We start from the raw sequence: 17,093 nt of genomic DNA, 5'->3' as shown, positions 1-17,093 counted from the left end.
TTACAGCCCTGCATTTTCCATGGCTGGCTAACCTACCTAGCCCGGGCTACCTAACCACATCTCTGGGCATTATGGGAAATTTAACGTGGCCTATCTAGCTAGCCTGCACATCTTTGGACTGTGGGAGGAAACCAGAGCACCCAAGAAAACCCATGGGGAGAGTGTACAAACACAGACTGTACCTGACGATAGAATTGAACCCAGGTCCCTGGCACTGTGAGGGAGCAGTGCTAACCACTGAGCCACAGTGCCAGCCCATGCTGCTGTCCAGTACTATTGTCTTGCCTTGGATAGCAAGGAAAGGAAAGAAACTAACACTGAATCTGATATAACTCCACAGTGGCCAGTATTCCATCACCAAATCTCCCTGTATTTACACATGAATAGTATTTATGCCTCATTCAGAGTCAGGGACCAGAGTGTCAGTATTTCTGTCATATTGACTCCCATTTTATATGTCTGCCAGGACTCCCTGTTTGGACCAGATTAACAGGAAATTCACATTCTATGATGTCCAGCTGGCTGGTCTTGTTACAATCACTGTAGAATCCTAATTATGGCTGAATCTCACGGGCATAAAGGGAGACACAGACATAGAGTCACAGGGTGAACTGATGCAGCTGTGTAGGGTTGGGAATGAAGGGAAAGCCTCGAATGTATTGCATGTGCTAAATTTATTTTAGAATGTAATGGCAAAGGATACATATAAACAAAGGTAAAGTCAGAACAATACACTGACCTAGCACCTGAAGATGTGTTGTGCCGGTGGACAGCTGCATTTGATCAATCTCACTGTTATGGGATAATAAGGTGTACAGCTGGATGAATACAGCAGGCCAAGCAGCATCAGAGGAGCAGGAATGCTTTCCTGCTGCTCTGATGCTGCTTGGCCTGCCGTGTTCATCCAACTCTACACCTTGTTATCTCAGATTCTCCAGAATCCGCAGTTTCTACTATTACTGTTATGGAATTGATTTTACGCCATTCTTGAATTCAGAGATCAAAAATTATGATTCACACAATCCCACACTATAGTTAACGCCTTTATTGAGGTGGGACTAGTACAGACTGGATGGGTTATGCCTGGGCAGGACCAGGACTGGTATCCTAGGGCAAGTATTTACAAGGGCAGGTTTAAATAGAAAGGCAGGAGTTTGGGAACCTAAGCACAGTGTCAAGAGAAAGAGAAACAAATATGGTAATAAAAGAAAGAACAATAAAATGCAAAAATGATAGTGTAATCGAGGGCACAAGGCAAAGAGGTCCACAACACAAAGAAAAGTTAGGAGAATTAAAAATGTCAGAAAGGCAAGCATAAAGGCTTTGTATCTTAATTCAGAATAAAGTACCTGACGTGACGGTGCAGATTGAAGTAAATGGATATGATCTTGTCACCAATACAGGAGATCAGAACCAGGAACTTAACGTTCAGGGAAATTTGACCTTTCAGAAAGACAGAGAGGAAGGAAATGGTGGTGAGATTGCATCTCTTATTAAGAATTCTGAGGATAGTTATAAGTGATGATCGAGGCTGAGATGAAGTAGAGTCCTTTTTGGTGGACATAAATAACAGCAAGGGAAATGAGACATTGGTAGGAGTAGCCACATGGTAGGAAAGCATATAAGTCAACAAATAAGAGCATGTAAAAAGAATAGAACAATAATTATGAGTGATTTTAATCTTCATGCTGAGTGAGTCAATTGAATTGGAAAGGGTGAATTGAACTGAATTAGTTTGATTATCATACATACTGAAATGAGTACAATGAAAAGTTTATAAGTCACTATTTACTGTGCCATCTTAGGCACAGAAAGTTCATAGAGTGTATTATGGAGCATTTCAAAGAGCACTATATAATGGAGCCAACCAAGGAACCAGTGATCCTGGATTTGGTAATGAGTAAGGAGGCTGATTTTAATAAATGACCTCAGAGCAGTAGATCCCCTGGAAGTAGTGATCATAACATGGTAGAATTTAGTATTCAGTTTGAGTGTGAGAAACCTGGGTGTAAACCACTGTGTTCAAACAAAAGGAACAACAATGAAATGTGGGTAGAACTAGGTAAAGTAGACTGGACAGATTGGCAGGAAAGATTGTAAGCAAGCAGGGGCAGACATTTTAAGGATCAAATTCATGACTTAACAAAAATATGTACTAATGTAGAGGAAAGATTCAAAGTGAGGGATAAACCGATCATGGCGAAACAAAGAAGTTAGGGAGAGTATAAAGTTGAAAGTAAAAGCACATAAGGAGGTTTAAAATTAGTGATAGCCCCAAAGACTGGGATGAATTCAAAGTCCAGCAAGGGAGGACTAAAATGAGAAGAGAAAATAAACTGAGGACAAACAAGTGAGTAACACTAAAAACTGACAGCGAGAGCTTCTTCATGTATAGATAAAATGAAATGAGAGGTCAAAGTGAACATGGGATCCTGAGAAAATGAATTTGGGGAGGTGGTTATGGAGAAGCAAAAAAAAAGCAGAGGAGTTAAACAGACAGTTTGCATCAGCCTTTATGATGAAAGCCAACGTGCTATTATTAGTAAAGAATATAAGGGAGGAATTAAGTACCATCACCATCACTAAAGAAGCTAATTAGCCTAACCTCGGACATGGGTAAGATTTTAGAGTCCATTGCGAAGGATGAGCTTTCTGAATACTTGCAAGTGTATGGTAAAATTGGGCACAGTCAGCATGGCTGCATCAAGGGGAGGTCATGCCTGACAAATCTGCTAGAATTCTTTGAGGAAGTAATGAGCAGGTTAGACCAAGGAGTGCCAATGGATGTTATTTACCTGGACTTCAAGAAAGCTTTGACAAGGTGCTGTACAGGAAGTTGCTGAGTAAGATAAACGGCCCATGGTGCATGAGGCAAGATGCTGGCATGGATAGAAGATTGGCTGTCTGGCAAAAAGCAGAGTGAGTTTAAAAGGGTCTGTCTCAGGATGGCAGCCGGTGACAAGTGGTGTTCCAGAGGGGTCAGTGTTGGAACCGCACCTCTTCACTTTATACATGAATGATGTAGATGGAGGAACTGCAGGCATTCTGGCTAAGTTTGCAGACGGTACAAAGATAGGTGGAGGGACACGTAGTATTGTGGAGGTGGGGAGTTTGCAGAAGCATTTGGACAGGTTGGGAGAGTGGGCAAAGAACTGGCAGATGGACTACAACATGGGAAAGTGTGAGGTCATGGGCTTTGGTAAGAAGAACGGGAGCATGGACTATTTTCTAAATGATGAGAAAATTCAGAAGTCTGAAGTGCAAAGAAACTTGGAAGTTCTTGTCCAGGATTCTCTTGCAGATTGAGTCAGTATTTAGGAAAGCAAATGCAACTTTGGCATTTATTTTGAGAGAATTTGAATATAAAAGCAGAGATGTACTTCACAAAAGAGGAGGAAAACAACAACAAACAGCCATTCCTAGATGTCACAGTAGAGCGAACAGCCAATGGGGAACTTCAAACCAGCGTCTACAGGAAAACAACACACACGGACCAAATACTGAACTACAGGAGCAACCATCCCAACACCCACAAACGAAGCTGCATTAGAACATTATTCCAATGAGCCACCACACACTGCAGCACAAAGGAACTACGCAGAGCAGAGGAAAATCACCTATACAGCGTATTCAAAAAGAACGGGTACCCTATGAACACAGTCCGCCGATTTCTCAGCAATAAATACAAACAAACAGACAAAACGGGCTCAGAAACCATAACCACTCTCCCCTACATCAAAGACATTTCTGAAATGACTGCCAGACGACTCGGACCTCTTGGCATCAGGGTAGCCCACAAACCCACCAACACACTAAAACAGCAGCTAATGAACTTAAAAGACCCTATACAGACAACAAATAAAACGAACGTCATCTACAAAATACCTTGCAAGAACTGTGACAAACACTACATTGGACAAACTGGCAGGAAGCTAGCCACCAGGATACATGAACATCAACTAGCCACAAAATGACATGACCCACTATCACTCGTATCCTTACATACAGATAAGGAAGGACACCACTTTGATTGGGACAACACATCCATCCTAGGACAAGCCAAACAGAGACATGCACGAGAATTCCTAGAAGCATGGCATTCCAACCGGAATTCCATCAACAAACACATTGACTTGGAGCCAATCTACCATCCCCTGAGAAAAAGAACAGGAAATGAGATCACCAACCCAAGGAAACCTAACCAGATAAATAGAAAGCGGGACATAACACCAGCGCTTCGTCGGAGGCTCAATGATGATGTTACCTAGAATGGTGACGAAACGTCTGAAAACTAACCTTCCAGCTCAGCGAACAAACTCACATCCAGAACAGAGATAGTCAGTTAAGTTCTTGGTTGTAAAAAGGATTAGGGGTTACAGGGATAAAGCGGGAGAATGGGATTGAAAAACGTATCAGCTAAGATTGAATGATGGAGGAGACTCAGTGGGCTGAATAGCTTTTATGTCTTAATGGTCTTATAAGTAGGACTAATGGGCCAAAGGTAGGTAAGTCCTCTCACCCTGATGGCTTGCATCCTAGGATCCTAGAACAAATAGCTACAGAGTTAGTGGATGCATTGATTGTAATTTCCCAAAGATCCTTGGATTCTGGAGCAGTACTGAAGACTTGGAAAACTGACACTCCTCTTCAAAAAGAGAGATAAAAAACAGGTAACTATAGCCAATTAGCCACCATCTGTTATTGGAAACATGTTGGAATCAGTTATTTAAAGAAGTAATAACAGCATGCTTGGAAAATCATAATTTACTTAAGCAAAGCCCAGCATGGCTTTAGAAAGGAAAATTTTTGTCTGACTAATTTACTGCAATTTTTTTGAGGAATTCTTAGTCAGACTATGTAGAGAGGAACCAGTGGATGTGTTTTGAATTCCAGAAGGCATTCAACAGGTTACCTTGCAAAAGGTGAAGTCACAAGATGAGAGCCCATGTTATTGGAGTGAGTATATCGGCATTGCAAGAGAATTAGTGACTGGGCATAAGACGTTCTTTTTCAGGTTGGCAACTTTTACCTAGGGCCGGGTGGGTGATCAGTGGTACGACCACAACTGTTTACAAAATATATTAATGATTTGGAGAAAAGAAGTGAATGTATTATAGCCAGACTAGCAGATGACACAAAAATAGGTGGAAAGTCAAGTTGAGAAAGGGATACAAACAGTTTACAGAGAGATATTGATAGCTTAAGTGACTGGGCAATAAGTTGGCAAATGGAGTATAATGTGGGAAAATGTATATTATTCATTTAGGAAAGGAGAACAAAATAACAGTATAGGAGAACTGCAGAAAGCTAAAACACAAAGGGACTTGGGTACTTGTGCTTAAAACACAAAGCTAGTACACAGGTGCAGCAGGTAATTAGGAAGGCTAATGGAATGTTAGCTCTGATTTCAAGGAGGATGGCATATAACAGTAGGGAAGTTTTAGTGCAACTGTACAAGATGCTGGTGAGGCCATATCTGGAGTACTCTGGGCAATTTGGTCCCCTTATTTAAAGAAAGGTATCATTGCATTGGAGGCAGTTAAGAGAAGGTTCACTAGGATAATCATTGGTAAGGCGGCATTGTCTAATGACCAAAGGCTAAAATAGCTGGGACTCTGTCATTGGAGTTTAGAAGAACGAGAGGTGATCTCTTTGAAATATAGGATTCTTCAGGGGTTTGACAGGGTAAATGCTGAGAGGATGTTTCCCCTCATGGGAGAGTCAATGACAAGAGGGCTTAGTCTCAGAATGAAGGGGTGCCAATTTAAGACAGAGGTAAGTTGGAGGGTTGTGAGTCTTTGGAACTCCTTGTCACAGAAAGCTGTGGGAACAGAGTCCTTGTGTAATTCTAAGGCTGAGATACATCAATTCTTGGTCAGTAGAGGAATCAAAGGTTACAGGAAATGCAGGAAGGAGGACATGAGGACTGTCAGATCAGCCATGATCGTACTGAATAGCCGAGCAGGCTCGAGGGGTTTAACATCCTATTCCTATTCCTTATGGTCTTATGGCCATATAGTTACTTCTTAGGTGGCTAATCTGAGATGACTGCATGTCATTCAGGAGTGATCTTTGACTGAGGTTTTCACGCTTAGTTCAACGGGATTTGTCCTGTCACAAAGCATTTTTTTTTGAGCGCTTCTGGGGTTTACACACACAATATCAAAGGGATATTGTGCCACATCACTACCTTTCTTTTGGGGTTAGAAAGGTTTGAGTCCCCTGGTCCAGAAGTGTGTTGTAACATGTCTGCGCAGGTTGATTATCTTCTGAATGTGGATAGATTAGTTGGTTACATGATCAGCTGATGGTTGGTTAGCATATTCCCAAACTGTTTTCCTTTGGTTTAGCCAATTAACGACTCATACCTGTCCGGATGTGATTACCTGTCCAATTTCATGAAACCTTGTCTGATTTCAGTGAGTTTGCTGTAATTAACATTTCAGTTACACTACTTAAATCCGCAATATCATTGTAATTAATATATATAGATGTCATTTGCAGGTATTGCACCCATCAGGTTTCTGCTCAATAAAGACAGCTCTGAACTCATAGCTGGATTATTAATCCCTTCCTTATGGTTTTTCATGGCCTGGTCATGGCAGCCCTGCAGTACTAAAATAAAGCCATTCATTCTTTCATATGGTAAAATGACCTGAGGAATATAACCTTAATGTTCAAGCTTTAGTATTCAGTCAAATCCTTTCCCGGTATTTGCTCCTCACCCCAAGCGCTGTCCTTGATGGGGTGCATTTCTGTTGTTGTCGATCTTCCTATGAGACCATAGAAGGGGTTCCATTTGAGTTCCATCAAATTCCACGGACAGGTCCTTTCAGCAGGAATGGGGAATGTAGTGGGTTTCTCAACTTTGCCTCGAGCTAGGGAGAGGACTTTAATGTATACTACCCCCTGACTGAGATCAGCGGATTCAGACCCGCCTGTACATCAAATGTGGGGTCTTCATAGGCCATGTCAGCCATGGCTCTGTTGGTAGTACAGTCACCTCCAAGCCGGAACGCCCTGAATACAAGTCCAGGGGCCGTGTGTGGAAGTGTAGGCTGAGGAAGCATCACCTTGTCAGAGGTATTAGTGTTTTCATGAAACATTAAAATGAGACTCTTTGCCCTGTCTGGGTGCTATTAAAATCCCAAAGAGAAATCTTTGGGGAAGTGCAGGGGAGTAACCTCAGTAAGATGAACAATAGCCGTCCCTTGATTGCATCACAAGAGAACTAACTTTCTGGTCATGATTCTGTTGTATGTTGGAGCTTGCTTTGTGGAGTGAGTTTCAACACTTCTTACAACAGTGACTGCACTTCCAAAAGGCCTTATTCGCTAGAAAGTGCTTTGGGATGTCTGGTGAACATGGGGAAAAATTTCATTTCGTAATGGCTGAGAATTCTCTTGTGAAACTTCAACGTCTAGAAGTTATTTGACTCAATTCATCATCTATTTAATTATTGTAGAACACATGTAAATGAGACGTGACAGATAAAGGTGACATGATTTAGATCTCCTAAAGGTGCAGGCTGTTTTACACGGATCTGAAAGGGTTAATACTGTGGCATGCCATAAGCATTAAACTGCTATAATAATGTCACATGGACCGAACAGAACAGTTTAGAATCTTAAAGGAATGAATTAAAGAAAGAGCAAATGCGAGGCGAGGTAAACATTTTTTGCACACAGCGACTGGTTCAAACATGGAAAGCATTGCCTGCAGGCAGGTTCAGTTGAGGCATTCAAGAGTGTTTTGGTTGGATATTTGTTTAAAAATAATGTGCAGAGGTACGTGGAGAAAGCAGGAAATTGGTTGTGGTTAATGATGCTCATTTGAAGAGCCAGTGTAGACAAAATGGGCCAAATGGCTTCCTTCTGCAATGAAATACTTCAGTGATTCTGAGTGTGAGACTTAACACCTGCTCCTTCTCAGTAACAATGTCTGTCATGTCATTGTAACCCATTAACATGTCGACATGCAATTAGCTATATCTTGGTAACTAAAACACATTCTTCTAGTTAGACCAGGAGTAGCATTCCATTATCACATGAGACCAAACAGATAGTTTCCAGCATTTAAAGAGAAGGGCATCAGAAATCTTCTTCATGAGCATCAGGTCATAGAGTGTAGTGAGTTGGGATGCCCTCTCAATACAAAAGGACCAGTTAAGCAGTGGGACATCCTAAGACTGATCTCTATAGGCATTGATTCCAGTGCTGAAGTCCCATGGCTCTCTTTCTAGCCATCTGAACTTGAAAAGATAATTTAGGTATCCTGTGCCTGTTGAAGGAAAATCAAAAATCACAAATTCTTCAGTAGCTCCCCATTCTGTGAAAAGTATTAATTTTTTTTGTTTAAGAAAAACCTAACCTGTGAAGCTGAGAAGTTTAGAAGAAGCTCCATTTATTCCACAATTCCTTACACTTTACTAAGGTTCTTCCCCTTTTTGATTCCAACAATTGGATTGATACAAGTAAAGCACAGAGTAGAAAATCAGAGTGCTTTTCAGCTGTCAACAGCCCATGCATCACGTAAGGAGGAGGTGGGCAGTCGCTGACAACTGAACAATGCCTCTAGGCAGACCATTCGATGTTGCAGGCAAAACACATCAATATTTAGCGAGCTCTGTAAATGAGTAAACCACAATTCCTGATTCCGGAGGGAGGCTGCTTAAAGGTGAAAACCAGGACCCTGTTTACCATTATCAGTGAGAAATGGGGGGAGTTTGCACCACTCAGCAAGCTATGTCTTTTTGGGATTTGATTCGTTTTTCTCCCTTCATTCATTGCGGCAATGAAGATGTCACTTGTCAGGCAGCATTTATAGCACATCCCTAATTGGCCAGAGGGCAGCTAACAGTCAACCACATTGCTGTGGGCCTGGAGTAACATGTAGGCCAGACCGGGTAACGATGGAGTTTATTTCCCCAAAGGATATTAGTGAAACAAGTGGGTTTTCCAACAATCAACAATGGATTCACGGTCATCGTTTGATTTTAAACCCCAGATAATTTATTGAATTCAAATTTCTCCATCTGCCGTGGCAGGATTCGAATAGATGTTCCCAGAACATTATCTGGGTCTCTGGATTAACAGTCCAGTGATAATACTACTAGGCCATCGCCTCCCCTTCATAGCAGCCTGACCTGTGGTTCCTGCTGGCTGGCCAAGGAGATATCCAAAGATTTGTTTGAGAGAAGTGTTGTGCAATCAGGAGAAGGAGGTGTGCTCAAAAATACATCAGAAATTAGGCTTGTAGTTGACCCGTGGGCAATCTGCTCTTGGCCCAGCTGTAGGAACCGGACAGGGTTTTTTTAACACGCTAATCTTAACTCATGCACACTAATGAGAAGGCCTGAATTTCAATGTGGGCCATTAACACTAGATTAGCAGTCTCAGCAAGGTAGAGTCATAGAGTCGTACAGGATAGAAAATAGGGCCTTCTGGTCAACATGGATAAGTTGGATTGGTTTCCTAAACTGGCATTGAAATAGTCTTATTTTCCTGTGTTTGGCCCACATCCCTCTAAACCTTTCCTATCTATGTACCTGTCCAAATGTCTTTTCAACGTCAGAATTGTACCTGGCTCTACACATGTACGCATCACCCTCTGTGTGAAAAGGTTGCCCCTCAGGTTCCTTTCAAATCTTTCCCCTCTCACCTTGAACCTGTACTCTCTAGTTTTGGATTCCCCTTCACTGGGAAAAAGCCCTTGACTGTTCATCTTAAACGTTGCTCTGGAGATAGCAGTTCAAATCCTACCATGGCAATTGGCGGACTTTAATTTAGAAATACAATTAATTAGTAATTCTGGAATTGAAAAGGAGTCTCAGTAATGATGACCATGAAATCAGCACTGATTGTCATAAAAATCAATCTGGTTCACCAGCATCCATAAGAGAAGGAAATCAGACATCCTTGTCTAGTTGGCCTCCACGTGACTTCCACATTTTGATTCACTTTTAACCATTCTTTGACATGGCTTAGCAAGCCACTGCAAGAGTGATAATGGATGATTAGCAAAATCCTTGCCAGCATTCCACACACCCCATGAAAAAAAGATTTAAAATAAAAAACAGACCTTAACCACTGTTCATAGCTGAAGAGGTTATTAGTGCCAATCTTCTAAAGAAGGAAAGGTTATCTGTTTGAAATGGAAGAGGTGGGGAAGTGACAAATCGAACTATTGGTCAATTGAAGCACATTTCCTGTTGGAATTGACTGACCAGTGTCAGTATTGTGAATAAATCATCCACTTCGCAGAGATTGGAAAGCTTTTGCCTTCGTTGTAACCCAAAAGTAGTAACTTCAGGAAAGGAAACAAGAAAATTGAGGGAAATATGCATTGTACTCCCTTGATTTGTTCTCCAAACCATTCATGTCCTGAATTGGAAATATAGCCGTTCCTTCAGTGCCACAGAGTCAAAATCTTACGACTCTCTCATTATGGCCTTGTGGGTCTACCTACAGAACAAGGCCTTCAGTGGTTCAAGAGGCAGCACAGTGGCTCAGTGGTTAGCACTGCTGCCCCACAGCCTCAGGACTTGAGTTTGATTCCAGCCTCAGGTGACAGTCTGTGTAGAGTTTGCACAATCTCCGTGTCTGTGTAGATTTTCTGTGGATGCTGTGGTTTCCTTCCATGGTCCAGAGATATGCAGGTTTTATGGATTGGCCATACTAAATTGCCCATAGAGTCCAGGGAGGTGCAGACTAGATGGATTAGCCATGCAGGTTTACAGGGATCAAGTCGGGGAGTGATTCTGGGCAGGGTGCTGTTCAGAGGACTCAGTGTGAACTCAATAGGCCGAATAGCCTGCTTCCACCCAGTAGGGATTCTATGATTCTAAGAAGGCAGGTCACCACTGCTTTCTCAAGGAGGATGAAGGGAAGACAATAAATGGTGGCAGGCTAGCAATGTCCATTTCCCAAAGGTGAATTAAAAAAAACAAAAATCCCTTTTTAATAGGATCCAATAAAGAGCAGTTGTGTAGAACCTCATGTCCCAGTGATTTAATGAAAAAAACAATTTGGGAACATCATGATTTTTCACAGAAGCAATGTTTACTGAGTGGCCCATTGGATATTACCAGGCAGGACCTTGACAACCTCATTTTTGTTACCTTTGTTGAGTTCACTGATCCTGGCTTAGGTAGTTTCCAAAGTACTTCATTTTGTCCCAGTAGCCTTGAGCAGGTTGGTAGGAAAAGAAAATAAGTGAGATACCACTGTTGACAAACCTATTTCCAAGTTGGCAACAATTACCAGCCTACTCTTGTGCCCAGTAGTGATGCACTTAAGCACAATATGCCGTGTTGGAATGTGAAAATATATGTGTTTCAACAATAGATATGGATTTGAAATGACTCACTTTGTGGTGGAATTGCTTACCAACCCGGTATAAATGGTCACTTCTGTCTAGGTACTGAGGGCCAACTATGTAACTACTCCAATGCCAAGTCAAAACCTTTTTAGAAGAATCAAGATTATCCTGTACTATGTGAAGCTTGCTTGTTCTGGTCGTCTATGGCAGATTTCACTAATATCACTATTGTATGGCTAGTTTGTACAGTGTGTAGCTTGCTTCATAACTCAGGGTTCTTCACAGGTTGTACTTAAGAATAATATAAAATAATAACACAATGGCTTTTACTGACAGGAAAGGCCTGGGATTTTCTTGCTGATGTGACAGAAGGCAGGACATTGTGGAATGGCTTCCTTGGAATCACCTCTTTTCCAGCCAGAAGGTAAGATTTGCTAACTTTTGTCCCCATCTACTCTGATATACCATTGAGGGTTACAGGGAGAGGTGATGACATGATGCTCGGGGCAATTGGATGTGTGATCCAAAGGCCCAGCCTATTCACGTGGTATATGAGTTCAGTTCCCATCATGACCTTAATGTGGAGTTCAGTTAGTCTGATGGCTGCTTTGAAACCTGATGGGTCCTTAAAGGAAGGAAATTTGCCTTGCTTAACTGGTCTATCTTATTTATAACTCCAGACCCACAGCAATGTTCTTGATGCTTAAATGACGAAGCAAGCCAGTTAATTTGAGGGCAGTTATGGAATGAGTGACAATTGCTGGCCTTACCAGTGACCATAATACCATATGACACAATACAGAAGCAAAGATCATTGTTTAGTACAACATGAGTATGAATGTGCTGAGGGATAGGCTCCCCCTTTGCACTACAATACACTGGGGTAGGACAGCATATTAAAATATTTGCTTATAGAACTCCAGAGGCAACATTTATCAACCTAGGCAAGTGGTGGCAAAAATAAATGGAGCCAGAGTTATTATCTTATTGTCAGAGCTACCATTTTAATTGTGTCATCAGTCGACTGTACTGGCCCATAATCTCTTCTCCAGAATGGATCTGTTGGAAATGTGCTCCCCAAGCATGCCCATAAATGTTTCATTTTAAATGTGTAACATATAGGAAAGAAATTCCAACTGGTAGAGTGGAGTTTGGGAAAATAGTTAACATTGTTTAAGCCACTGCATCCCTACTAATGTACAGCCTTGTGTAAAATTCCTTCTTCAGGTGGATTGTCACTATTCCTTAATCTTGCTCAGAGTTATGAAAGCCTCATCATAGTCCCAAATTTAAATTCGTTACCCACTGAGAATGACCTGCAGTTTACAATGCATCCTTGCTCTATGCTAGGCTTGTGCTTATTGACTGTAGGAAATCAAGGATATGAAGAAAAGGTTATGATAAATCTCTGATTACTAATTTTAAAATTGAAGACATTTTGATGACAATTAGATTGGAAGCAAAGTCCCCAGTTATTCTCATTGATTTGTTACAGGAGGATGAAGATATCCAAAGGCAGGGGTCAAGCCATAGAATAGGAGAACTGTTTTGCACGTCATTAACTGAATATCTATCTGTACAACACCAGGTATAGTTTGCTGATAGTGCTGAAGAACTGTCCACATGTTTAGAGTTTCAGTAATATGCAGTAATTGTTCTGCCAGTAACAATAACTCAAGTTATGGCACCAAATCCCTCTAGGTCATTACAAGTAGTACATTTCGAGTTGGAATATACACATGTATCAAACAGGTGCCTACTGCATTATTCCAGGACTTGGTGATTCATTACCTTATGCATTGAACATGAGGGATTGCATTGCTCACCCAAAGTACATGGTGTCATTGTGGTTAAATTTTAATGGTTTCTTTGAAGAAATAGCTAAGTGCCTTAAAATTGGAAATAAAGTGGACTTTCAAACGTCTGTGTCTGTGTCTGACTTATCCCAGTATGAGAGTCATTTTTGAAGCTGGTATAACTGCAGTGAGGAAGAGTTTCCAGCTTTTGTGCACCATGCACAATAAGTACACTGTTATGAATTTTGAGTTACGCAAGATATTCTCTTGGCTTGACACCATCCAGGACAAAGCAGCCCACTTGATTAGTATTACATCCACAAGCATCCATTTCCTCCATCACCGACACTCACTGACAGCAGTGTGTACTATGTACGAAATGCACTGTGGAAATTCACCAAAGATCCTCAGATAGCACCTTCCAGACCCATGACCACTTCCATCTAAGAGGGCAAGGGCAGTGGATACATGGGAGTACCAATCCATACAATTTACCCACCAAGCCTGACTTGGAACTATATTGCCATTCCCTCACTGTCGCTGGGTCAAAATCCTGGAATTCCCACCCTAAGGGCACTGTGGGTCAACCCAGAACAGTGGTCTGCAGCGGTTCAAGAAGGCAGATCATGACCCCCACCTCAATGGCAACTAGAGACAGGTAATAAATGCTGGCCAGAAAGACATCTCACAAAAATGTATAAATTTTAAAAATTACCCTAAGTAAATGCATGCACTGTATGATCAGAGTTCCGATATCTTCTAGTCAAATATCTACTCATATAATGATAGCGTGACCTGAGAGAACTTGAACAGTGAAAATTCATTTTACATAGTGAACACAGTGTTCTCACGTGTTCTATTGTACTACTGTAAACTCTTAAATGTGTACTAAGGGCAGTGTATGAGATGAAGCCAAATATAAATAAACAAGTTGATTTCTACAAGCATGGCCATGATTATAGTGGAATACAGCAATTTTATAACAGATTTTTTCTCATAGGATATGATAAAACATGCCACACATGCCCAGATAACTGGCTAAGTACAATATTCTGGCTAGGCATTTTCCTAAACCAAATAATCACTAAGTTTCAAAAGAATATATTTACCTGTATCGACCTTCTCCATTTGATCTTCCAAGTGGAATTTCTGTGGGTTCTTTCAAAGCTGGATATGACGTCAACATTTTGATCACTGATTCTCCCCAGCTCCCTCTGTTCATAGTTTGGCTAGCTGAGCTTCCAATAAAATTAATTAACAATTTGCTTGATGAGAGTTCCCTGGCAGATATTCCATGTTGCGTATCTTTGAATATAGCTGTTGGAGCATATTGAGCTGAATTATTGTCTTGGCACAGAGCGGCATTCCACCTTGTAGCGATATGTTGATTTTTTTTAGGAAATCGGATTTTAGCCTATATTTCTGACACCTACCGTCTTCTTCAGACATTTTTATGGGTTGGGAATTTTTAATTTGCTGCACACTGTTGAGGTTGGGTCTGCCCATTTTACAAGAAGAATTGGATTTCCTCTTGCTCATCAGTTTCATCTGATGATGCAGATTATTGGAAGTCCAATAGAAACATGACAGTTTTGAGAGTTCAGGAAGAAAGTAGAATCCCTGCTCAGGAATCAGGAGTGTTCTGAAAACTGGGTGTTTTCATACCTAAACATGTCACTGTTAACTCCTGTATTGTAGTGTAAATGTGATTTTTATGCAGTGATTCAAAAGTGAGCTGGCTTTTATGTCGATCTGCATTGTGCAATTGTTCACTTGCATTGCAGTAATGGAAAGTACAATAATTGTAAGAAAAAGAACAAAATAAAACCTATCCTATGCGCTTTTTATGCTCAATCATTTGGGCTGGCAGTATTTTTGCATGTCTCCTGAGAACTGTTTGTAGAGCTTATTGAGTGGGTGTTTATGGAGGATATGTGAAGGGCAGAGGCGTGGCAAAGAGATTGCATTGATTTGTTATGAGGAATGTGAGATAAATTCGAGTGTGGGTGAGAGATTGAGGTAAAGTGGGTCTTTAAATGATAGACTTGGGCTGATGTTTTGATGAACCAAGGCAGACTTTTGGATGAGTACACCTCCACATCCACACTCTTTTGCTACTTACAAAAGGCATTACAAACCTGATCTTCATGTGAAAACTTGAAAATCACTCTTAAAGTGCGACATGGCCTAGGAGTGCATTTTGCAACCTGTAGAAGTGTGCAAGGTTGGGTTTTTCGAAGTCCAGATGAAAATTCAATCCGTTGGGTTCAAATATTCAAATATAAAGCACATTCTTCCTCATTTTGATTCTGACTGATACAGACGAGATTTTTGTGCCAAGTCTACTGCACAGCTCTCAATGACAGAGAGCAACCTTGAAGTATCAAACAGGATAGTTCTTCCTATTGTCCAAGACTATTCCTATGACTATTAACCTTTGGTAAGTCTTTGCAACAGTTTGAAGTTGTAGATTTTCCCTGTTATTGAAGTTGCAACACTTCTTTTCACTTCTGGCTCTACAACCTGCTGTGAGGCTACGGCAGACTTTTAAAGTGCCTGCAGCAATGCAGCCTAGTTCTGGCCATGCACCGATGAGCTGGTGGATCTTGCCTGCTCTCCGGAAAGAAGGTGCTTGGAAAACAAGAGTTTGACAGAGATCCGACTGCACCCCCTTCCTGCCCAACTGTGTTTGCCAATGGAATGATTGTCCATGTCACACTTGTGGAGCAGGGTTTGCAGCTTCATCCTGCAGAAATGTAGAAAGAACTTTCATGCATATAGCAACTTCTAGCTAACCCAGGACATCCCAAAATCCTCCCCAGTTTAGGAAATAATTTGTGATGTGTTCACAGCTGTAATGTAGCAAGTGTGGGAGACAATTTACTGACAATAAGATTCCATGAACAGCAAAGTGTTTCATGAAGTGTATACAGTGTTTCAGTAATAAATAATGATGAAAAAACCCCCACTGCGGTTCAGTGATGTAGCACCATTAGATGTTTAATGTTTACCTGGGATGGTAGACGGTATCTTGGTTTAATGTAATATACGAAAGAGACACCTCTGACAGTGCGGCACTGCATTAGCATTGCATTGAGGTGCTTAAATAGCTTTGCTGCTCTAGTCTCTGGTGTCAGACCAGACCTTAAAAATCTTCTGACTCTGACAAAAGAATAACAACTGAGCCAAGACTGATCCCGTAGTAATCTTCTGAAGGCGAAAGATTTCACCACGTTGCAGACTGAGTGCTCGGAAGACTGCTATTGCATATGTCTGCTTGGCCCAGAAACATTGGTATCAATGGCAGACTGAGCGATATTTGGAAAGGAAAGAGCAAATCTGGATTTTACATTGGTCACGGATATTCCAAGTACCATGATGTGTTTTGCAGCTCTTGTTATAACATCATTGCCACCACATCAGGAGTCCAGACTTATCCCTGCAAGGAGACAACATTAGATCTTTGGTAACTGCTGCCAACTAGCGGGCACTCCAAACCCAATCCACAATGTGCGATATTTCTAATAGTAATATCTATGTGACTCTTAATTACATGCCTCAAATTTTGAATAAATACCATTTGTTTTTTTGAAAAGCGATGGCTTATCCTATTACCAAATATAATGAATTGCAGGCAATTTCAAAGTCTGTATAAAAGATTATAATGGACAAAAAACACACATGGAGTTGATTAAAGACAGTCGTTTTAAAATCTTATGAGCATCCTATTGATTTATCCTGCCTGTCCAGTGTGGAGTTAGAGGAGCACAGCGAGTCAAGCAGCATTGATGTTTTGGGCCTGGACTGTTCGTCAAGACCTGCTCCTCTGATGCTGCTTGATCTACTGTGTTCTTCCACACTATACTGACTCTGACTCCAACATCTGCAGTTCTTGCTACGTCCTACTGAATTACCCTGAGCATTCTGAAGGGAAACTACTGGAATTACCTTGAGGTTCCACGCCAGTTTCTATCAGTG

General features: G+C 41.3%; 1 protein-coding gene across 7 annotated transcripts in view; it reads left to right on the top strand.

The window, feature by feature from the left end:
• The window catches only part of LOC125466721 (rho guanine nucleotide exchange factor 10-like protein), a 187,874-nt gene that overhangs the window by 16,888 nt on the left and 153,893 nt on the right, over positions 1-17,093 (top strand). For all 7 annotated transcript variants that reach the window (XM_048561632.2, XM_048561636.2, XM_048561635.2 and 4 more), the window contains exon 2: positions 11,656-11,743. In XM_048561632.2, the coding sequence (XP_048417589.1) occupies positions 11,707-11,743 (37 nt within the window). In that variant the 5' untranslated portion in view covers positions 11,656-11,706. The remainder of the gene's footprint in view (positions 1-11,655; positions 11,744-17,093) is intronic.

This window comes from Stegostoma tigrinum, chromosome 28, assembly GCF_030684315.1.
Source record: "Stegostoma tigrinum isolate sSteTig4 chromosome 28, sSteTig4.hap1, whole genome shotgun sequence".
NCBI classification, from domain to species: domain Eukaryota; kingdom Metazoa; phylum Chordata; class Chondrichthyes; order Orectolobiformes; family Stegostomatidae; genus Stegostoma; species Stegostoma tigrinum.
Note: the sequence above shows the minus strand (reverse complement) of the source record. Positions and strands in the feature narration are given on the sequence as shown.